Here is a 24,684-nt window from a genome sequence, read left to right as displayed (position 1 = left end):
CCGCGGCTTCTGCAGGGAGTTAGGCTGAGCCTCGGCAGCAAAGTAAAAATCCAGCTGTTGCTTTTCTTTGCTGTCGCGTTCAGATGCAGAGCTGACCCTTCTTCCTTTTCCACGCAGGAAGGGGAGAACGGCCTGGAAAATACTCCGGCCCTCAGGCAACACTCCACTTCTCATAAGCAAACATGCTCTTTACCTCGCTGCTATCTTAAGTAAATATTTCCCAAGAATGTTGTCAGCCCTCTAGTCTGATGCCATTAATTGATTTCCATTAAGTCAGAGGACTGCTTGTGTTCCAGATGAAACGCCGTCTGCAGGTTAGCCCCTCAAGCCCCTGTCGTTACTAATGGCACAAAACGTGGCTCCGGTCAGTGCCTCTTCCGGCCGGTACAACTTGTGCAGGCTGCATGGGTCTTGCAGTAAAGATGGAGAAAACCAGTGCAGGGTGTCTCTTGCTAGTTAATTAGTGTCTCCAAGTAAACTCAGCCAGCGGCGCAGAGCTTCAGTTGCTGGCGGAGAAAGGGGAAAAGACAGATGTCAGTGGTTCGATCATACTCCGAAGCACTGAAAGGCCGCATCTTGACTGCCAATTCAAGATAAATGTCACTTTGCGGCTCTCTGCGTGCCGGCCTACGTGGCCAGGTTAGTGGCTGCGGGGTGCCGGCATTTACGTTTCTCGTGAAAAAGGCATGTTAGACGGAAAATGAAGGCCCGGGGTAGCAGCCTGTGTAATCAGCACAGCCTTTGCTCAGGTCAGGAGAGCGCGCTTCAAACCCGAGCTCCCCGCTTGCGTGAAAAGGGCACGCTGCAGGATTTGCATGTGCCCTTCTGCTCAGGTCGCCAGGCTGTCATGGATCTTCTTCTGTTTCCATGAGCCGCCGGCCCCTCCTCTGGCTCCGAGCATTCGAAGCTGAGCTCTTTGGCCAAACAGTCCTTGCTGAAATGTCAATACACTACGGGACGCTGGCTCGCAGGGTTCATCATGGTTTCCAGGCAGCGCGTGGCTTTGTTTCTCTGCTTTCCGCTACTGATTCCTCTTTCTCTGGATGCAGGTATGTCATAGGATATGGCTCTAATACGTTTACCGGTGACGGACTTCTCTCCTGTTACTCAGACGTAATTTTCATTGCAAATTTTGAGCACTGTTGCATGTTTGTCCTGCCTCCGGTTGTGCCTGTGAATTATTCTAAGGCTCTTGTTTGCTTTCAGTGAGGCGGCAGCTCTTTGGTGGCTCCAGTACATGCATTAAAATCAGCTGCCAAATTAATAAAGCAGCCCCAATGCTTTCAGACTCCCACTTAGGCATTGATTGAGTCTCCTGCACTGCAGTGAACAAAGCTGGAAAAATACGTAGCAAAGTCTAAAGCGTTCCAATGTAAATAAGCGGAGAACGCCGAAACAAGAGCAGGAGGATGTCTCCGGCCACGCGCCCAGGCACACTCCTCTGTCAGAGTCTGTGCCTGTGCACTGATACCTGTCATGTATCTGTGGTGTAAGGTTAATTAAAAGCCTTCAAAGAAAGCCATATTAAATGCATACAGCCTGACTTTGAGACCACGGCAGAAAGACCCAGCTGACGTTCCTACAACAGACAAATGTTTACGAAGCACCCTGGGATAAATTCAGTGCATGCCACAATATTTCCCTAACTTTGAAGTATAGGGAAAAATGACCACTGTTTTGCATGTAATTCAGCAAATGTTCTGACTAGACACAAATGTTCAGTGAAACCTCACCAGACTGGAATAAAGCCTCTCAGGATTTATGTTTCTGTGCATGTCGGTGAGGACTCACACAAAAGTCTTGTCCTTCGGTGACCACCTCAGGGCCCTTCCAGGAGGTCGGAGGTAACTCCCACTCTCTCAGGGGTCATGTAGTGGAGAATGTCCTGGGGGAAAGGCAGGCGATAAACATCAGCTACCCACAATCTCAGGTGAAATAATAGTTAAAAGCACTGAAATGTAAGTCGTTGTCGTGAAGCTCCAGAATCCCCTACTGACATGCAGGAATAAAAAATGAAAAATTAATTACGTGAAGACTTGTTCTGTGTAGTACACAGAGCACAAGTATACTGCAGCACTGGGACCTCCTGTTCATTATCCTGAATTATACTGGGAGGGCATAGTTGTGTGCTGTGCTTGCGCCCCAAAGCTGAGGGGCAGATCAGCCGGTGACAATACCATCAACTCTTTCAGTGCAGACCTCCGTCAGGTGGAAGTTGACGTAGCTCTACGATGTGAGCACCGCTCACATCTGCTATTGAACCCAACGTCTGCTGTGTACCCAGTGTCTTTCCAAAGCACAGCAGAGACACATAGGGAGAAGACCCACGTGGCTGTGGTCTATGGTGCTGGCAGCAGCTCGGAGCCACCCGCAATGCAAACAGCATTGTCCAGCCCTCCTTACCTTTCTTACAGAAGAAAATGAAAGATAAATATATTAAAGCAATGGTTCTAAAATGGTGGTCTGCCAGCGGCAGAGGAAGTCCCTTCTGCCAGGCCGAAGAGTGACGGGGTGTGAGATCACACCGGTGAGGAATGGAGCACTAGGGGTGACTGTGGTCCACCTGTCACCAACTGACTTACCGTGGCGAGCACAGGGAAATCGGCTGTCATCACGGACGCCAGCACTAGGTAAAGCGGCACGTGCTTTTCGGCTGCTAGAATTGAAACAAACTGCGCTGTGCCTGCCGAGACCTGCTATATGGCGTGCGGTGGTCCCTTAGGTCGCTGACGTACAACGCTGGCGTAACACGCCGTCTTCTCTTAAGCCCTGGGGTCTGTAATCACACGCTGCCACGTCACCTGAGAGGCAGGCCAGAGAAAGGAGGCTCTTTCACATTTGCCCATTTCTTTGCTGAAGCACCTCATAAAAAGCTTGGGAAGCCGAAAAGCTTTCAGGGGAATTCCTCTCCCCATCCTTTCAGCCTGGAGAGCACAGCTGTACGACAAACAGAACATGCCGCTGTTTTTCAGTCTTTCTAAAGCAGGAAGAGGCAAGCAGCATTTTGCAAAGGCGAAGACGAGCCAACAGCTTCTTCGAAGAGATAAAGCTGGGGTCACTAGAGCGAGAATGCATGGAAGAAAAGTGTTCCTTTGAGGAAGCAAGAGAGATCTACCATGATGGTGAAAGGACAGTAAGTAACATGGGGCTGGGAGAGCGCTCACTGTCAGATGAACTCCCCCCTTCTCAAGGGTGTGCTTTGACACTTTAAACCACGAGAGCAAAAAAGCACTCTGCGTCCTGCCATTTGCACCTTTCTCTTCTATTTATAGCGGGAGTGCAGCAGCAGAGCGAGGTGCAGCGGGGCGTGCTGCTCGGGCCGCCCCAGGCAGTACTGGTCTGGGGGATGATGGGGGAAAAGTTGATGCTCTCAAAGTCATCTCCCCGGCCCCCCAGTGATTTCTGGCCTGACAATACCTTAAATTATTGTATTGTGCAACATCTGTTTCACTCAATCCCACCTCAACTACACAGAGGTTTTTGATGGATAGCCTATTTGTGCGTGTTACAAGGCTGCCCTTCTCTACTGGTATACGAAAAGAATGTAGAATGTAGAAAATAATGTAGGATATTTTATGGATATCAACTTTCATAAATTCTAAAGGCAAAAGGGGCATCGCTGTGGCTGTCGGTACTCCTTCCTGTGCTACAGGGGCTGTAGGACTTAACCTGAGTTAATTTTTCTTTAATTAAATCTCACATCTTTTTCTTCCAGAAAGAGTTCTGGCACATCTATTCCGGTACGATCGTTTGGGATGTTCTAGCAGCTGCAAAAATGCTCCGGCTGCTGCAGCTCTTCATGTGAGCCGGACTGACACTGAATATTTTCACAGACCCCAACCAGTGTGACTCCAACCCCTGTCAGAATGGCGGCAGTTGTGACGACCAGTTTCAGGATTATGTTTGCCGCTGTCCCGTCGAATATGAGGGCAAAAGCTGTGAAAAAGGTCAGCTCTGGCACAGTTTAACAAAATAAAAATGTCATTATTAATTCAGATGCAAGGCATTGAGATAAACAGTAGCAAGCATTATCATTCTACATCATTCTAGCCGTCACAGCTACTGTTCATGCTGCCTGTGGTGTCCCGTGATGGATCTAACCAGCTGGCAGTCAGGCACCGCAAGGCAGCGAGATAATTATTACCCTATGATGATTTTGTAAAAAAAACTGCCTTTTGTGCACCCTCTGAGAGAAAAGGAGGATTTTTTTTTTTCCTACCCAAGTGGTGAAGTTACTTTGACATAGAAGCATGGTGCAGTATGTGAAGGAGAACTACGCTGCATATGCATCGTGCAAAGCCCAAGCGGACAGATCCAGCGATTAATGAAGTCAGTATACATCCTTCCAAGTGATGCCAGTGGGCAATGCACATTGACTGCTACGTTTACACCCCCAGAACATGCTGAGCCCACACAAGGACTAGGCACTCATCAAGTCTAACCAGGCAGTTGCAATAGTCATCCCAAAGCATCCTTCTGCTGAATGGCAAAAGACAAATAGTTATAATTTTTCAGTCATGTATTACGATGGTTACCACACAGATACCACGCCTTTAGACAGCTCAGCTACTGCATAAATGCAGACTGATTTAATTTTAGGTGTATGTTTCTTAAGCATAGCTTTTTCTTCCCTAATCCCTGGAGACCCAGGCCTACCTAGTTTTTGCCAAATGGAAGGCGCTTTTGATGCAGTCGCTGTACATAAATCACGGAAATCTGCTTTGCTGCCTTGCTTCCCTGTCAACATTTCAAGTTGCAACTGACTCATGTTAAGCACCAAAATCCACATTTGGAAACCTAAATGCTCTTTCTCTGACTTTAGCCATGGCTGACAAACTGAAGTGTATTTACGACAACGGTGGCTGTGAACAGTACTGTACTGATGAGCAGTCTGAAAAACGAGCGTGCTTCTGTGCGGACGATTACACTTTAGCGAGTGATGGTGTGTCCTGCATTCCCCAAGGTAAGATGCTACTAGTCTGACGCTAAGTCTAAGCCAGCTCTGGAAGAGAAGTTTTCAACACATACATATCAGGAGGTGCAAGATATAACCCTTAGCCACCAGCTCCCCAGCTCTTCTTCAAGGGCAGAGTCCGGAGCAGTACATTTGGGCTTCTGGTGGAAGTTAGAGACCCCAGAAAAGCAGATGGCAAGGTGCGCACACCGAGCAGGGAGCCTTTTGGACGGCTCCTTCCTGGCCCCAGAGGACCACTCCTCTGGGACGCGGGAAATTCGAGATTGAACATCCCACCTTCTAGGAGTGATGAGGGAGCTGAACCCTGTTTCCTCCTTGGGGAGCGCTCTCACCACTGGTCTAGTAGAGAAGAACTGAGCAGTAGAGACAAGCTCATGGCCAGGTGGTCTAAATAAAGCAGAGCAGCAGGTAGTCAAGGATTTGGGGTCAGGCTGAGGGGTTTCTGGCAAGTGAAGGGGCTCTGGGCCTCACAAGTCCTTTTTTGTCTTAGCTTATGCCCATGGTGGGAAAATATTTTTGGGTCAGCATTGTTTCACTATGTTGCAAATGAATGGTTTAGGCCGCTTGAAGAATCACTGCCAAAGATATTAGAAAGCAAATGATTTTAATATAAATTTGTAAAAAGTGTGACTCAACAGAATTCGATGGCAAAGTCCATTCTATTATCTATTCAACGTGGAAAAAGCATACAAAAGAGAAACCAAATTAAAATTAGGTTGGAACGATTTACATGTGGATCGGTAGAAATTATTTACACAGTCAGGGAAATCGAGTCAGAATCAAGTTGATGTGATTTATCACTTGTGATTAACACTATTAAGGTAAATCTCAAGTTATATAATTTTCTAACTAAGCTTAATAACACATCAACTTAGTTAAAGACTTAACAAGGTTCTCAAATTACACAGGTATAGATACAGACATAGAGATATATAAAGAGATATAAAGAAAGATATATATATTGAAAGGTACCTGTTGAAAATTCCCAGTCCTGTGGGAGTCCAGTGAAAAACTCACATCGAATGCTTTTGCATTTCTCAACAGGCAAGGGTTGAGTCTCAAGGAGTGGGGGTTTCAGCCCAGGTCCATGCCAGTCTTCAGCAACAGTCCTCCAAACTCATCACAAACTTAAGAGTTCACGAGCTCTGAGGGGCATCCCACTCAGAGGGAGATGCCGGTCACAGCCTGCTGCCGTCCATGAGAGCTCGAAGGGTCTCACTGAGAACTGCTGTTTATATGTTCAGGAGATGGTTGACTTTAGGCATCAGGAGATGGTTGACTTTAGGCATCAGTAGATTTCCATCCTTGCCACAATCATTTGCTGGTAATTCCAGTGATGCCGGTACTGAACCACCCCAGTCACGATTAGATAAAATATTGTTCCGGGATGTCAGGGGAGGATTAGTTACTCCCACAACCGATAGTCCTGGGACGGTCAGTACCATCCCTTACCTTAGCTACACAGGAGTGCTTGGTACGGTCAAGGGGCTCTTAACCGCCAAAATCATTGCACCAAGGCCAAGGCTTGACGAGAGTTCCAGGAGCAAGGAGGGGGGAAATGCGCCACCACACACTGTTGGATCGCCAATCTGATATTGTGACTATGGATTTTACTACCATATTTATTTCAGCACAGATGTCAAGAGACGCCTGTTAAAACCAAAGAAAACCAGTTATTCTTTTTTTTTCCTATTTGGTAGGACTAATACACTCTTGATATTCCTCTAGATGCTATGGCTAGATATTTCTCTCACGTATCTGACAAGGTAAATTTCAACTTGGACTAGGGTAGCGCAAGTTAATTATTTTTACAAAACATAAGCTGGCACCTGACTCTATTGCAGATGCCCACTTGAATTACTTTATTAGAGGGGAAAAAGAGACCCCTGGGGATATGAACATAACGGACAGAGCTGCAGGGAGCATACGAAGTAATTCTGAGGGGTGATGCCCCCCTACACACACCTCAATGGAGCACTCATGCGGAGAACCGATAATGACAACCTAGCTCTCAAGAACAGCAATTTCATTAGAAAAAAAAAGTCTACTAATGTGCTTATCCCTTATTAACAGATTCTGCAAAATCACGTGATGGGGCAGCTGCTTTTGCTAAAAGCTGAGAACAAAGAATTCAATATTCCCCACAGGCTTTTCAGCGCGTCTTCCCCTCTCAAGGAAGATGTATTTGTTGCTGCTTGCTTCTTGGGCACCAAAACAGCCGTAGCGCTGACCGAGTGTTGCAAGGAGACAAAACTGTGTAACTGCCAGACTGCCAGTCCCTTCACCCTCCTTCTGTCATCTCTCACAATGGCCCTTTCAAACGCCCAAAGTGGCGTTGCCCTGCATACAGCGTTAGAGGGTATGGGTCTGTGCTGCGTCTATTCTCATCTTTCACCAGCTGCCACCAAAGGGCAAGTCCTGTTTCTCCACACCTTGCCTGTAAAAGCTTGATGCTGTCTTCCTATCAGCTGAAGTAATCGGCAAGCTCAGGCTAGTACAGATCCGTGGAGATGTCGGATTCAGGTCAGCATAGACTACAGGGCCCTGGCTCCCAAAGTGAAAGTGAGCACTCCTCCTCACAGCGTTGTCGCAGAGAAATGGCTGGATGGTAGGGACGGTGTGTCCAGCTACAGCGCAGCCACATGGCACACAAAAAAACCCAAGGGTAGACCGCCGCCTTCTTGAAAGGAAAACTGTTGGGTGAAGGATGTACTGAAAACACCAAGGCTTCCTCTGCACTGCAGCTCAGTTGCAGCTTCAGTCCCCAAGATTTGATTCTCTTATTGCCCATCTTCACATGCTTGCTCAGGCATCAGACCTTAGACTGAGACGTGCAGTCCGGAAGAACCAAGGATGCTCTGGACCCCAGCAAACTAGGCACAGTCTGCCTGGGGGTATACCAGAAAGTATAGTGTCTGCTCTTAGGAGATCTTTGGGTCCACCCGAACAAGGGATAGCAAGCTGCACATCCCATGCTTAAGCCTGTGCCTCACCGTGCCGTGGGTGCTGTGCGCTTGGTACAACTGAGTTAAAGTCAGCAGGGTCGCTGAAAATACGTAGACTACAAAGCTTGACAGAGTCACTTCTGCTTTCCAGCCTGCAGCCTACCTCATTGCGTTGATGTATATCTTAAGTAGGTATATTGTTTGCAGACTCCTGCGGTAGGTGAATATACGTCAATGATAATGTAATGATAATGTACGGGCCTGCACTCTATTTGTAAAAGCATTTCTGGCTGTTTCCAAACAAAGACTTCTTACCTGCCAAGCTGCTTTAAATTACTTTTTGAGAACCCATGCTCCCAGACTAGAAACTAGTTTTTCAGCTAACATAACTTCACTGAAGACCTTACACATTTTGCTGTGAATTCAGTGCAATAAAATAACATTTTCTGCCCTTTTTTGTTTGTTTTGGGTTTTTTTTTTTCTTTTTTTTTTTCAGTGAAATACCCATGTGGAAAAATACCAGTGCTGGCCAAAAAAAATGCAACGGCACAAGGGAGAATAGTAGGTGGTTTAATCTGTCCTCCAGGTGAATGTCCATGGCAAGTGAGTCTTCAGAAATCTTTCATTGCCTTGTTTGTTTGTTTGTTTTTCTTATGGAACCACTATCTTAAATTCATTGTTTTGAATCTATTACATTAAAAAGTGCCAGGTCTGGATAACCAAATCCCCTCTTCATCCATAGCCAGGAGATCCATCTGTTTCAATCATGCATCTTAGCCTTGTTCTGGAGTGCCTGCTTTCACAGGAGTGGAGTGGTAATACAACCTCCTCTATCTCCTGACCCCTTAGTCCTTACTGCCAGCAAGAATTTTAGTTGCAGCTTGTGGGGATACGCTCTTGACCGTAATAGGCAGGGTCCATACTACAAGATGGAGAAAATGTCAACGGGAAGACTCCCCCTCCTAAATTATCCATGCAATCAGCACGGCATTCTCAAACACAGTTGCAATAAAGTGACCAAAAAAAGCAACATGAAACCCGACTCTATTGAGACTCAGGTCAAGCACATTTGATGTAAGACATAAATTTGCTTTACATTGGCAGGCCCTTATAATACAGAATCAGAAGGAGAAGTGTGGCGGTACCCTGCTTTCCCCAGAGTGGGTAGTCACTGCAGCTCACTGTTTGGAGCACACTCATCCTAAACAGCTTCGTGTGAGACTGGGTATGTATCTTCCCCGCTTCATGTTATCGAGCTGTGGTTGTGGTGGCAGCTTCCCATCCAGAGCAAAAGACAAAATGTGCAGGCTCTGGTAGTATAAGGGAATTGTCCTTAACAGGTGTCAGACTAGAAGCCCCCCTACTTATCTCCTCAAACTTCTGAGGCATCAAGGAGCTGCCTGACATGACCTGCGATTAACAACTTTTCCAGGTGAGCACAGAATAAATTACGATGAGAAAACTGAGCAAGAAAGTGGAGTTGCCAGGATAGTCATTCATGAAGGATACACGAATGGACAAGTCAATAACGATATTGCCCTCCTGAGCCTGGAAACACCCGTGAATCTCACCGACTATGTGGTGCCAATATGTTTGCCTGAAAAACGGTTTGCAGTGTATGAACTGTCCTCCATCAAGTTCTCCACAGTGAGTGGATGGGGACGCCTGCTAGATGGAGGTGCTACCTCTTCTGTTCTGATGAAAGTTGATTTGCCACGTGTAAAGACACAAGAATGTGAAAAGGAGACCGATTTAAATATTACAGAGAATATGTTCTGTGCAGGAGACCTGTCTGGCGTTAAAGACTCCTGCAAGGGAGACAGTGGTGGACCTCATGCTACAAAGTACAAGAACACTTGGTTTCTGACTGGGATTGTCAGCTGGGGAAAGGGCTGTGCTGTTAAAGGCAGCTATGGGGTTTACACAAGGGTATCCAAATACATCGACTGGTTGAAGAGGCACATGGATTAATGATGTTGAACCAGAGCATTTCCAGATCGCCTTATTGCCCCCCAATCACTCTGTGCCATTTTCCTATTGAAGCATTCCTTCATTATCTTAGATCTGTGATACATGTGATACCCACACCACTATTAATGATTTGAAATGAGCCTAATGCCTACTTGAATATATAAAATAACTTCCCTATCTATATCGTTTGTAAACTCATGTGTCTTGTCAAGCGGGCACAGAACGGCCATAACAAATCAGACTCAAGAGTCCTTCTCGTTCTGCATCCATTTCTGCTAAAGGACAGAGCTAGATGCTGAGAGAAAGACTGTCAGCAACACATCAAGCATACCATGATCCTTCCTCCAGCTACCCTCTCAACTTCTGGTAATCAGTGATGTACAGACTTCCTGAGCCAGAAGTTGCATTAGGTTGAACAGTCATGAGTGAACCTGTTGCCCACAAACGTGTGCAATCTCTTTTGAACACATTTACGCTTCTGGCTTTCACAACTTCCTGTGCTGATGGGTCCTGTAATATAATGATGCAAGAGCAGAAGAAACAGAAAAAATATTTCTTTTAGCTTATGTTAAAGTAGCTTTCTTCAACAGTTGCTGTGGCAACAGGTAGATTTGAGGGGGAGGAACTGTAGAGAGTCTCCAGGGCAAGAAAGATGGGAAAAGGTTAATTCCACATTTACAGGTCTGCTACAAAAACTTGATTTTATTCTTCTTGCACCAAGCATTATTGCAGTAAGGCTATTAAGTGTAATATTTAACCCTATATTTATGAGTGGTGAAGAATACCACTGATTTAATCTCATCTTTGCCTTGGTATTATGTTCGTCGATACAGAGGAGGGCAAATGAAAGGGAATGTTTGCTTCATTTGTTGGCCAGTATAATCTAAATTATACTCTCCGTCCTGAGATCTAAAACCAGAATAGGATATTTGTCTGACCATCTGCAAAAAGCTGGCCAAAGACTATTCTCTAAAGCCTTAATGCATAAATGGTAGAACCTGGAGCACCCTGAAAACACCTTCAACTATACCATTAAAAAACGTACCTTCTAACGTAAGCCTGAAAACAGTGAAAAGGTGAGAGAGAAAAAACTGACCAGAGGATTAGAAAATTTTATTTAATTTTTTAAATTTAAAAATTTAAATTAAAACCACTTTAAGTATTTTATGCAAAACTGACGCTTTGGATTCATTCAAATCATCCTGAATATCAGCTCAACCAAAAAAACTCATCAGCAAGTAGGACACTTACAATTGACCATACTCTAGTATTAGGGGAACGCATTGACATTATAATGGTACATATACCATGCAATATTGAACATCCTATAGCCCTCTTTACTGACACGGAAGAATGGTATACTATTCATTTAAGTAGTGAACTGAATTGGGAAAAGCAGCAAATTCCAGAGATCTGAGAAAGAAGAGGTCTTACAGTATGAAAACATACCCCAGAGGTTCTCATTACTCCTAAAAGGAAAGCATATATGCCAGCAGAATATATTCCCAGGGAGGAAGGTGACTAGGAGCAGTGACAGCAAATAAAGCCTCATTTTCATAGAGACGAGGCACTCAGCATTGCAAAATCATCCCTCCAGACCCCTCAAGCTAGAACTCTTTGGGGTTTTCCACGCTCCATAGGATGATTTCTTCTCTGTACCGTTCCAGCGTAAAGATTGACATTTATGAACAAATCATCATCTTGCAGAAGAGGGGTAAAATGCTGAAAGAAAACAACCAGCAATAACGGCTGCACAGAGTGACTTTTTCAAAACAAAGCTGGGTCTGAGGTATATTTTTAATACAGCGGCCTGTTTAAGCAAGCCAAGAAGATGAAGGAGACCCGACAGCAGGCTCTGGAAGCCCCAAAGACGTGGCCTCCACGGTGCACAGAGACCTCACCGGGCACCACCGAGGGGAAACCCCCCCAAAAGAGAGGAGATGGAGGCCAGCTGCTGGCGAGCACCAGGCCAAGGTCACCGGGCCCTGAAAGCGCGGAACCAGCAGGTTATGGTGCTGGGATGTGGGAGACGCGGGTGGGAGCTGCCAAGGGTGGCGGGTGTTTTGGGGTGGGGGCCCAGCTTTGCCCCAGCGCTGGGCCAGGGGCAGGCTGCCTCGGCCAGCGCGGGCTTATTAAAGCGACGATTCACTTCCCCTCCCTCGCAAATAAAAGGTACAATTAAAAAAACCCAAAACAAACAAAACAAACAAAACCAACCCCCCTGCTTCCTTGGGTTTAAAAAAAAAAAAAAAGAAGAAGAAGAAGAGCCGCCTCATCATCGGGCCGTCCCCCCCTCCCCGGCCGAGAGATCCCGCGGCGGCTTTCCCCCTTCCCCGCCGCTTCCGCTATTTCTGGGCAGGGTGAAGCAACGCCGCTTCAGTCGCTCCTCGCCCGGGGGGGTGAAGGCTTCGGCTCCCGTCCCGTCTCGTCCCGTCCCGCCGGGCGGCGGCGCGGCCCTGCAGCGCCGGCAGCAGCGGGGGGCTCCGCGCCACCATGGCCGGCCGCCTGCTGCTCCTCCTGCTCTGCGCGGCGCTGGCGGGAGAGCTCCGGGCTGACGGAGGCGGTAAGGCGGCACCTTCTTTATTTTGGAGAGGGTGTCCCCCTCCTCACAGCCTTTAGGACCGGGGGGGTTGCTGCTGGGGGAAGGCGGGAGGCGGTGGCCGCTGTGCGGGCCGGGGACTCGCAGCCCCGCGATGCGCCGGGAGCTGCGGCCGTCAGGAAGCGGCGGGGGATGGCAGCGGGCACCCCAGGGCTCGTCTTCCCCGGGGCGGAGTGTGTGTGGGGGGGGGGGGGACCGGTTTCCAGAACGGCTGAGGGCTCGTCTGCACCTGTGCCTCCCCCCGCACCGCACCTGAAGAGGGGCGAGCTCCGCCTCGGGGGCAGTGAGCTGTCAGGGAGCACCTCAGGGTGCTTGAGCCCGCTGCGGTGGCCTTTCCCACGCCACTGTGCCTCCCCCATTTCCCCCCTATAAAATGGGGTTGCTGGCCCTCGCAGCCGTTCGCACCAGGAGGACATCTGGCCTCGAACCGTGAGGTGCTCATGTCACATGAGGGGAAGCTTGGCCAAGGCTTGGTTGGCTGCACTTGGCCATGGAGGGGCTGGGGCATAGGCGAGGAGCACATCCCGCCGCGCTCTGTTTGTGCCGCTAGGGTCAACACCAAAGTCCAGAGCAGCATCAGCAAGTGGCTTTTCAAAAGTTGTTAACTCTTCCTTCAGTGAGTCAGCCCGCTTAGGCTTTAAAATGAGGTCTTCCACACATTTCTGGAACGTGGAAGTGTTCAACTACTTCAGTTGACCAACGCCTGCTGCTCCTTGATGTCTCTGAAGAAGAAGCATGACGGAAGGCTTGGGAAAGAGAACGACCAGCCTTAGAAGACTAATCAGCTAGTTCAAGTTTATGAAAACATCCTCTTACGCGAGTGATGTGGAGGCAAAGGAATATGGAGGCGATAACCCCACCGGCTGCGTCCTGTCGCTTCGCTGTCACTGCAGAGAGGGATTTAAGGGCAAATAAGATAGGGGGTGAATGAACTACCAGCTGCTGAGCTAGAAGTCACAAGCACTTTCTGTAAGCCTTCCTTGTGAGGAGCCTTTTCAGAATAAGCAGGGCTGCAAAGTTCGTTTGGGCTCTATGGGATCGATTAATAGCACTGGCAGAATTTGGCTCCCTGTGGCTGATATATCAGTTTTGGTGAAAGCAGAGTAAGTCCTCACTGTGTTCGCTTAGAGGATATTAGGGTATATGATTGCTATCAGCAAGTTTGGTTATTGCTGAATTGACCTGCATGAAGAATGCTCTAGAAGGTATGTACAAGGCAACCACTGAGTGTAAGCCGTTGGCCTTGAAGTCCCCCCTGCAGCATTGTCTTCCACACTACGCTCTGTGATTGGAAAGTATTTTTTCCTCTTTCAATCCAGGTGTTTAGAACATAGTTAAATGCCAGCTTCCAAACTCTGCAAACTTTCCTAGAATATCTGCTTTTTACAGGGTAATTTGCAATTTATTTACTCCAGTGTTGTTTCTGTTTTTCCTGTCTGGTAATGGGTGCACAAGTCACTGGAGAGTAACACTATTGTTCATGCAGCCAAGTGGCTGAGCTGAGCTTAAAGCCTCTGATCCTTCAGTTTAAATCAGCAGCTACCTGCATCTTGAAGGCAGCGAGTCTTACGCTTCTGTGACACCAAGCTTTTAAAAAATAAAACAACCCAGCAAACTGACCTCAGGCTGTACTTCCCTGCTAAAGCTGAAGTTCATCTACTGCTCTTAGAACACAGCTGCCTTACCTCTACCTGCACACATATCAGTAAGGCATATCTCTACAGGCAGTTGGGAGGTGATATTAAGAGGGAAGGAAGACCCCAGGGAAGCGCAGTGGATTTTGGGATGGTGAAGGGCAGCAGAACTCATACATGAGCTTTTCCCAGCTGTCAGTAGATACGTTACTGCTTCTTGAGTTTGTGTGGCATCTAGTTTCTGCATCACAAGCCCCTGGAGCAGGCGGTGGTATTGCCTGGTGGTCAGCTCTAAAACCAAATCAAGGAATGCAGTCTCCCTGGCCTTCACAGAAAGTCATTGTGTCCAAGACTGGAGTCTTGAGCAGGAGCAACAGAAATATTAGCCCTCAGCGGCAACCTGCATGTTCTTATTTTCAAGACTAAAAGCAGTAGGAGAGAATTTTGTGCTCCTACAGTTTGTCCTGGAGTCAATGATTCCCGGAGACTGCTCTGAGAGATTCCGAGATGTCTCAGTCTGTGTGAGGACTAACCGCACAGTTAATATTGTGTACGGGTAGAGACGTGAAAGGGTCTGTTTTGGTTTTGTTTCTACTTCACTTATTTCTGATAACTCTACCACCACCAAATGTTACCTGCCACCTGTATAATTTTCTCTATTGTCTAGTATTCATAAAGAAAGAAAATGCTGACAAGTTCTTGGAAAGAGCAAAACGTGCTAACTCTTTTTTGGAAGAAATTAAGAAAGGGAATATTGAAAGAGAATGCAATGAGGAGCGCTGCTCGAAAGAAGAAGCAAGAGAAGCCTTTGAAGACCAGGAGAAAACTGTAAGGATGAACTAATATGAAGCATAGATCTATATATTTTATGTTTACAAAATAGTATTAAGGTCTTTTGAGCTGGGCATCAAAACTCACAAGTTACTCTCAATCACTTAACACAAAGAATAAATAGTGGTTTTGACCGTGGTTGGAATTGTTAAGGCATCAACATACAATAACAGCCTTAATTTAGCTCTTGCAAGGCCAGCTCCTGTTAAAGCCTCCATTCTTTTACCTGTTCTGATCTGTTCAATTGCCACTGTGAGGTATTTGACCTTCAAATGATTTGATACTACCCATGTTAGAAATATTTTCACTCTATCTGGGTGGCATAGCTGAGTGTCATGACTATGGTCAAGAGTTCTTAGGTGGAGAGTCCATGGGAAGGCTGAGAAGGTAAATGCTGGAATGGAACTTGATGGGAGAATTTTTCCGAACTTATCTCAAGGAGCTTTGCAGTGCTTATCATTTTGTGACTGTCTCTTTCAGTATCTGCACTGACAGAATATGTACTGTGGACAGTTCTTACATGCCTTAGTGCTAAATTGCCCACATGGAATGGGGTTTGTATGTGTGACTCGTGTGTCACCTTCCCTACCCTGATGGCTGCTTAACTTTAGACAGAAAGGTGATCTGTTCCTAAACTCAAGGGAGAGTTAAAGAGATGAGGCAACTATGGGGACTAGGGTGAGTAGAAAAGGTGATATTTGAAAACTTAAAAAGTGACTTGGTGGTGGAGGCACAGTGGGAACATCGGCTGTAGCTGTGTGGCTGTTAAGAACAGCCCTGCAACTGGAGTTAAGGCCATATTCATTTCACTTTAGCATTACTTGCTGGTCAGAATGTTCTTTGAGTGGCCCTGACATGACCTGGATGGGGAGTCATGGGTGCATCACCAGGGTACTTAAGAGCATAAAAGTTGGCTGACCTATAGCAGAACCAGCACAGCCTGTTCTGCCTGGGACCAGATGTCACTGAAAAGGACTGTCTTGGACAGACAGCGTACCTGGAGTCCTCAGTGCTGAGGGAAAGAAGATGACAAATCTGACAAAATATTTTTTAATCTCAGGATTTCTGAGGTCTTAATTCTTGGGGGGATGGAAAGGGGGAGGGAGACTGAGAATTTGGCATTGCTGGAATGTGAGTAAATTCAGTCAAAACTGATGGAAAGATACAGTTATGCAAGAAATCAAGCGCTTTATGCTGAGTGAATCACATTAGGAAATCTCTAAGGACCTTTAGATATTTCTGAAAAATGCATGAGACTTGTTTCTGTAGAGTTGGGCACTATAGATGGATCATATGGTTTTAATTTATTAAATGGTAATAGCAGGCTGCAAGGCACTGTGTGTGTCTGCACCTTAAGTATTTTTTTTAACAATTGTTAGCTGCAAGTACCCTCTGTATGAAAGCACCAATATTTTTCTGAAGAATTCAGTAATTCTCATCTAACTCTTTTTGTCTCCTTTTATTCCCCTTTTTCCCACACCGACCTGTAGGAGGAATTCTGGAACGTCTACGTAGGTAAGAATCATTCTGCGTTCTTTTAGAGAATTAAGCTTCCTTATTGCAAAGTTAAAAAGGATGCACCTCTTCAATACTCACTTCCTGCTCCCTTGCTTCCTCTCCTTTTACTGTGGGACACCCTCACTTTGTGTTTTCTCTGAAGGAGGAGTCTGATTTACTGCCTTGCTGTTGCTTGAACCCAGTCGCTTCATTTGAAGGCAAGGTTTAGCTGCCGTCAATTCCTGGGATGATCTTTGTCCTCTGCAAGAAGGAACAGTGACCCTTTGCGCGCAAGGACAGTGAGAAGCAGAAACTGGGCAGGTGACTCTGCCGTTCAGTTGTCCTCCAGAGGGGCAGCCCCAGATGGGGGAATTGAAGATGCAAAGAGTCGTAGATGAGGGTGGCGCTTAAATGCCGTAGCCAACACAAAGTTATTAAACTGTATCGCGCTGTCGCATGCCAGTTTCATGTCACTTTCCATGACAGAGTGTTGTCGATTTATAGAGCATTTTGTGGGATGTTTTCTCTACGGAACTGTTTGGCATTCAAGGAAGACATGGCAGTAGATTAGCAGATACTACCCATCAGTCTTTTCTGTTTTTTTTCTAAAGGTTTGAGTTGTATTTATTAGGGTTCTAGTGTTTGCAATCAATATGCAGGAACAGATTTTTAATGTATTAGTGTTTGGTAACGTGTTCTTCTGAAAGTATGTGTCCAGCTTGCTTGTTAGGAGGAGTACCTCAAAAATGTTGACCAAAGACAGCTTAGCTTTGTCTTTTGGAGTCTGCAGAAAATTGAAGACAGTTGCCACAAAGAAGATACAGACTTTCACAATCCTCTAAGCAGGGGATGAACTCTGCAACCTACAGGCTGAAATTTCAAGCAAAGCCTGCGTCAGTGTTGCGATGAACAGGAGTGGAAAATTTCAAACCATTTTCTCACGAGAATACAAGCAGTGGAACATCAGTGCCAGTGCTCTTAGCGGAAATGCCAATTTCATACATTTTAAACCACGGTCCACGAATGCTTTATGGGTGTTCAGAAGTATTGAAAACCACAGCTACCCTCAGCCGAGTAACTAGAACAATTCATTCTAGCTTCCTTTTTCAGTAGGGGATTCTGCAATGCTTTTGTGCAATATTGATATAAAACTCATTACCACAGCAGCAACTACATTGTGGGGAAAAAGTAAACAAGTACAGTTTCTAACAGTAGGATGCTGCTTAGCTAAAGCCACTACAGAACAGAGTGCTCTGGCACTGCAGGGGAGGCAGAAACCAGGAGCTGTGCTGCAGGCCTCAAGTCTGCCTTTCTTCTGGTAACTGGTGGTCTCGCCTTCCCTCTGTTGAGGATGGGCATCAGTCTTCAGCGCCTCTGTGGTGGACCACATAGATGGAGCGTTTGGAGCACTCCTGGTTTTGGCCATGTGCGGGTACAGAAGAGATGTTGAGGTGTGAGGGCAGTACACAAAGCCCAGCAGATGTACCCCGTGGCAGAGAAAGCTGCAGCAGATGACGTCGCAGGCCAGAGCCACCATGCAGGCTGGATCCTTAGGATGAGCAGCTTCTTGCATCTTGTCTTCTTTGTTGGCATTGCTTTTCTTCCAGCTGCTCCAAACAGGAGCACTACGGGTGGTAAAACACAGAAATTTGAAGGAACGTGTTACCTAAAGCAACGAATTATTACAGAAGTGTCACTTCTCCAGAAAATCCTCCTTTTCTTATCGAGCGGTGCAGAAGAGCCCAGCAGGGTCATGTGATGGGGGAACACATTTGTTACAGCAGGTCACTAGATGGGAGAGACCGTGGCAATGAGCATCAGTGCAGGAGTGAGATACCTTTGGAGAAAGGGCTGCTACGTGGAACGTGACTCCAAATGGAGTGCAGCCTCGCTGTCCTGTGTGTAACTGAGTTTGTGAGATGCATGTGGCTGGAGCCCTGAGTCAGGTCAGCCAGTTGTGTCCAGGTCACAGAAAGGAGGAAAGACTGCAGAACTACCTTTCAAATGTGGGGGTTCTCAGCATAGATGTAGGGAGCATGAGGTAAGAGCTAATTTTTTGAAGCTCAAGCTCATACCTCAACCAATACAATAGGACAATTTTGGTACTGTAAGCAGCTTAAGACAGGAATTTGACTTGCATGCATGAATTTAGCAGGGCTTTGTAAAGCATTTTTGTTTTGTTTTGTTTATCTTCTGATTAATATGCTGGTGTCTGCTTCTTTAAATGAATGGTACTGCAGGCAAAAGACATGCACAAGGGACAAGATGACCTTTAAAGAAATAAAAGTTGAGTTGTCATTATTATGCAGAATTTGTAGGGAAATGCAAGAGGCCAAAAGGCTAGTATCTTCAGACAGTAGTTGCAATGTAGAAATGTCCTGTCTGCTTTTACAGCCTTCACTGTAAATGATGTATACTCTGACCACAATGTATTACTTTACCTTCCTACAAAAAAAGGCTTGCCTATGCGCTGCCATAGAGTAGCCACCAAAAACAGATTGCAAAACTGAGGATATGTGTGTGAATCATTGCTGGTTTGGAATGATTGCAATTACACTCTTTGTTTCATCTGGAATGTGGCAACTCACAGGACATATGTTTTAAAAGGAAAGATGAAAGATTGCTTATTAAAACTAACACCGCTTCAGAGTTCACTGAAAATGCCTACACTCTTACAATAATTTTTTGTTTGTTTGTTTTTGTAGATGGGAACCAGTGCAGCTCAAATCCTTGTCACTATGGTGGACATTGTAAAGATGGAATTGGTTCCTACACTTGCTCATGCCTGGATGGTTATCAAGGCAAGAACTGTGAATTTGGTAGGTTTCTGCTTTGGAGAACTATGGCAGTGAATTTCCTAGGGAGCTGAAGCATAGAGAGTTAACTCTTTCTTAATGAGCATTATTGGGAAAATGCATAGAATAGTATGGCAGTCAGCAATGAGTTGGAGGACAGTGCCAGAAACACAAAGCCCTGGTGGCTCTACAGCTGGGTAGTGTTCAAACCATAGAATCATAGAATAGTTTGGTTTGGAAGGGACCTTTAAAGGTCATCTAGTTCAATTCCCCTGCAATGAGCAGGACATCTTCAACTAGCCCCGTCCAACTGTGAATGCTCTGAAGTTACACTTACTCCAAAGAAAACCCTCTTAATTATGATAGTGACTCTTTTACATGAGCTTGAATCCCCAAAACATGATGGTAAAACTAAGAAGCATAGGATTCTTACAAGTGATATCAAAGAGCCTTTAAGTACAGAAGTACAGCCACCTTGCTTAGCTCACAGCAGTGAAGAACCAAAGCAAGAAGATTTCAGTAGACAATACAGACTTTTTCACCCTTGCAAAGAATAATTTTTTTGCGTGTAAATCCTTCCTGAGTCTCATTTCTGTGGCATACAGCTACTACCCTAATCATGTCATTGGACCGTGTATCGGTAGCCCAGAAGTAAGGGGGTGTGGAACTGAAGTTCAGACACGGGACTGAGGGGATTGATGAGGAGTTGAGTTTTTTAAGGCAGGAGGGAGTAATTGTGTGAGCATACCAAAGTCTGAACTTCTCTGTTAGAGTTTTATCCATTCTTCCACTGTCATTTTGTCTCTGCTTTTTTTAAGCTCACCATGACATGTCCACTGGGCCCACTTGGACTTGCCAAACATGTTTCATGTGGTGAATGTGACTGCTTTGTATGGTATAAGCTCATGTTAACCACTCGTGTTGTTACTAAGATGTGCTTCAGGTGTTTCATGGGTGGAGACACAAATCCTGTTCAAAGAGTGGAGTTTAATTTGGTGAACTTTGAGATCTTCTGTGAAGTCAGTGTTTACTTACTGTTTTTCTCCAAACTTACCTCTTTTATAGTCATACCAAAGTACTGCAAAATAAACAATGGTGACTGTGAGCAGTTCTGCAGCATCAAAAAAAGTGTACAGAAGGATGTTTTGTGTTCCTGTGCAAAAGGGTATGTTCTAGCAGAGGATGGCAAACGCTGTGTTTCGTCAGGTATGAAGACACGTAATAAACTAATAGCAATGGTGGTGAGACTTGTTTCACAGTTAAAGAATGTCTTCTGAACCATCAGGATTGTATATGACATAGATTTAACACTGAGGCCAACTGATTTATATTTCCAAAGGCTTCCATGTATGAAGTGATGTGATGAACTTATCAAAACCTAGCTGATTTGGAACCCTTTGCAAGGTGCCTCTTACAGAATTGCCCCAGTAAACTATGCTGTTGACAGGAGAAAAGTGATTGCAGTTATATCTCATTTACTTAAATACTTACACTCCATATAAAACAGCAGATCGCAAAAACTTTTCTATTTTAGATTTCAGTTAACCTAATCAAATAGTAGCCAATGATATTAAATAATTGCACTTAATGCTATTTACATTTGTACATTTCTGTTGTATTTCAACAAGCCTGGGGGGAGGAATAAGTCAACCATATACTCATTATGTTGCTTTTTATATCCTTTATAGCTAATAATAAATTGCTATCATGATCCATATTATTCCTAAAATAAAGCACTTCACTCCGTTTCGTAATTAAGAGGGTTTTAGTAAGAGCAAGTACATGAATATAGCAATGTAAACAATTTAACATAATGTTTTAAATTTTAAATACTTTGAAAAAACTGTCTGGAAACTGAACCTATGGACAAGTTTTAGGACTACAAAATGGCTTTCATTTTTCAAACCATCTGGTCTTCCTCCTTTGTTGCATCTGCCCAGGTTTTGCTAGTGTTTTGAAAACAGGACAGCTGCATTAACTGCTTTGTTGTGAGATGGTGTTGTCAAGGAGTTTCCTCTTGTGCTGATGTTTCTGTCTGTCTCTAACTTTACCATTCTTGTCTTTACAGTAAAGTATCCTTGTGGAAAAGTTTTTGTGAAAAGAAAAAAAAGGTCGATTATTTTACCCGCTGAGAATAGCAACGTAACTACTGATCAAGATGGCCCCCACCCCAATGGAACAAGTTTGGAGGAGGACATCGGTACTACCGCAGAAAGCCCAACTCTCCGTCCTGGCAATGAAACAAGTAGCAAGACTCCATATGTCATTACCAGGATAGTAGGTGGTGATGAGTGTCGTCTTGGCGAATGTCCGTGGCAGGTAAATCTGGTGTTTGTGCTCTGCATGTAAGCAGAACATGTTTCTGAGGGAAAGTGTGCAGTCATTCATTTAACCTGGTTGCCTTCTGAATGTTACCCATGTAGTAAGGCATTTGTAGCTGGAGGTAGCTGAACTGCGTGAAGCTAGGACTTAGATGTGTTGTTCTGCAAACTGCAGCCTTAAAATGTCAAAAGGAAGGGCTTTGTGCAGTTCTAGATGGTGCTGCTTAACCCATCACCAGAGAGAGCTTTTGACTCACACTGGCCCACCAGTGTCATTTTTGCAGGTCTGATTCCAGCTCTGTCTGATGGCAGTCCATTTACGTAGTATACCCGAGAGCATGTCAGGTAAAGCATGCATTTGCTTCACAAATACTCCTTCATATCTAAGTTTTCCTCCTTTGTTTCGACCAGCCAAAATGAGTTCCTGTCTTAGGGACTCTAAGGGGAACAGAACAGTCAAATGGGAACAGAACTTGGACAGGAATTCTTTGGGGTGGTAAGTCCAAGGTATGAGGTGATTTGGGGGCTGCACTCTCCCTGCTCAGTCAGTCAGTGTCATGTTCCTAAAAGACCTTACTAAGCACTGTGAGTGAGGTGACATGGAAGCCAAACATCTACATCACATAAAGACAGTTGCGACTCTGTACCTGTACATGCCAATCTCTAGCATATGCACGTGTGTATGCAATATTAGGAGACACCTGCAGAGTAATACATGTTGTAGTAATAAGTATATGTGCTCCTCTTAATTCTGCACTTACCTCTTTTCTTTCGCAGGCTGTTCTGTTAAATGAGGCAGGGGAAGAGTTTTGTGGTGGAACTATTTTGAATGAAAATTTTATACTTACTGCAGCTCATTGCATGAACCAATCTAAAGAAATCAAAGTTGTTGTTGGTAAGTGGTTATTTACTTTACTCCTGTGATGTTTGAGCATGTGTTGCAGACTAGTCATCTGTGCAGTAAATCCCATGCGAGATGTTCTCCTATTACTTTATTTGTTATGGTTTGTTACTTTGTTGTTGTTATTTTGCTTTTTATAATTTCTTGCTATTGTGGGAATCCTGCTTTGTAATAAATAACAGGGGCAGCTGATGTGGAAGGCGATAATGGTGCACCCCTTTCTTCTTTGCCAGCTAGTTGGAAGTTATTAAGAACAAATGTTCTAGAAGTGCTGGCTAGCACTGTGCTCATCAGAGTAGTGCTTCTTCAGAAAGCTTATCATTCCTGGCGCACCTGAAGCGTACAGACTTGTTTCTGCAGGAACACTCAGGAAAGCTATGACACATTGACTAGAGGAAGAAGAAACGAACTCAAGTTATGACTGCTTCACTTCTGAGGCATGATACTAGATCAACACAACTTTATATTTGCACTGTTTTAGTCTCGACCCAGACCGGTTTCTCTTCCCAGATATAAGCCAGGCTCAAGCTCCTGTAAGAGCTTCTACCCAAAGTTGCATTAGTTTAGCTGGATCAGTTTATGCCTGTACGTAAACTGGTACAAAAATCTCCATAGAGAAAAGCTCGGGACTGAAATGGATCCAGGTGCTGCTAATAAATATTGTGGTACATCTTTACAGTTTACTTGTATGGTATAAAGTCTTAGGCAAAGTGTTAGGAATGTGTATGCTACTCTCCTTTATCAAGGTTGTTCTTACTGTCTTATACTGTCACCATATTAATGACCCTTTTAATAATCTTGTACAGGTGAAGTGGACAGAGAAAAGAAAGAACAGTCTGAAACGATGCATACCGTGGACAAAATACTTGTTCACTCTAAATACATTGCCGAGACGTACGATAATGACATAGCCTTAATAAAGCTGAAGGAACCTATAACGTTTTCTCAGTACATTATTGCAGCATGCCTCCCAGAAGCAGATTTTGCTAACGAAGTTCTGATGAACCAAAGATCTGGGATGGTTAGTGGCTTTGGGCGTGAATTTGAAGGTGGACGACTATCCAAAAAACTGAAAGTGCTTGAAGTCCCCTATGTTGATAGGAACACTTGCAAGCAATCCACTAACTTTGCGATAACAGAAAACATGTTCTGTGCTGGTTATGAAACAGAGCAAAAAGATGCTTGTCAAGGAGACAGTGGAGGCCCCCATGTAACCAGATATAAGGATACTTACTTTGTTACTGGAATTGTTAGCTGGGGAGAAGGATGTGCAAAGAAAGGCAAATACGGTGTCTATACCAAACTGTCCAGGTTCTTACGCTGGGTAAGAATGGCCATGAGACAAAATTTGTAGTGGTATGGCTCTCGATCCTTCTGTTAGCTAACAAGATGCAGTTTCTGTAATGGAAACTTTATTCTTTTTTTTTAGCCACATCTGCTAAACTTGTTCTGAGAGCTGATTATTTAAAGTCATGGTGCTGCTTCTTTTTGTTCTATTCCTGGCTTTAAGTATGTATGTGCGGATGGTTGGTGTTGTTTTCAATTTGTACAATGAGGGGCTTTCCCCGAACAAAATGGCTGCTCAGTGGGGTCTTTTGTTTGCTTGTTTGGTTATTTTCATATTGCCATTTTGGTTCCTGTCTGTTCGCCCAAGTGCTTCCACCAGAGGTTCCTGAACATATTATGAACCTCCACTAATAATGATGAAAGTGGGAAGGACAGGACTTCAGTAAATCCTCATATTGCAGCCATCTGGCTCAGTAGGGAGTCTGTTATTACTAGAGCTGTTCAGCTTCTACCTTTGGATGTATTTAGAAGATTAAGTGAGCAGGGAAGCTTGCCTGGCAAAAGCTGAGACACAAGTAAGTATTCTACATGCGATGCTAAATAACCACATATTCTACAAAATTGCCTGCTTAGGTCACAGCAGCTAATTAAAATGGAGGTTTGCTTTATATGGATTGTACTTCAGTTTAATTTGAATACTTCTGCTCATCAGAAAAAAAAATACAATGTGTATGTTCACTGGTTTCTGCATCATGTTCTGGATTGTGATGGCTGAGGATCAGAAAGTTCCTTGCATGTGTACTTGTTCTGGGTGTTTCTGTAAGGTGCAATATTGATGTACACCAGCATTTGAAATAAAAAATTCTTTCTTTTTTGTTCTTTTTTTAATTTATTCCCTCCAGTTGGCTTACAAATATATGAAGATAAA

The 24,684-nt window shown here is 44.9% G+C and overlaps 1 protein-coding gene across 1 annotated transcript; it reads left to right on the top strand.

The window, feature by feature from the left end:
• Window positions 1–979: 979 nt before the first annotated feature.
• On the top strand, window positions 980–24,644 carry LOC309417074 (coagulation factor X-like; the record flags this gene model as incomplete). Its single annotated transcript, XM_082014482.1, has 16 exons — window positions 980–1,049; window positions 2,973–3,133; window positions 3,716–3,740; window positions 3,834–3,947; window positions 4,823–4,963; window positions 8,417–8,523; window positions 9,025–9,145; window positions 9,353–9,887; window positions 12,297–12,454; window positions 14,792–14,952; window positions 16,446–16,470; window positions 19,158–19,271; window positions 20,313–20,453; window positions 21,316–21,566; window positions 22,346–22,463; window positions 23,276–24,644. 16 exons carry the CDS (start codon window positions 980–982, stop codon window positions 23,821–23,823), a joined length of 2,790 nt encoding a protein of 929 aa, XP_081870608.1. The 3' UTR covers window positions 23,824–24,644.
• Window positions 24,645–24,684: the final 40 nt, after the last annotated feature.

Source organism: Phaethon aethereus, assembly GCF_964289735.1.
Source record: "Phaethon aethereus genome assembly, chromosome: 1".
Classification (NCBI taxonomy): Eukaryota; Metazoa; Chordata; class Aves; order Phaethontiformes; family Phaethontidae; genus Phaethon; species Phaethon aethereus.
Note: the sequence above shows the minus strand (reverse complement) of the source record. Positions and strands in the feature narration are given on the sequence as shown.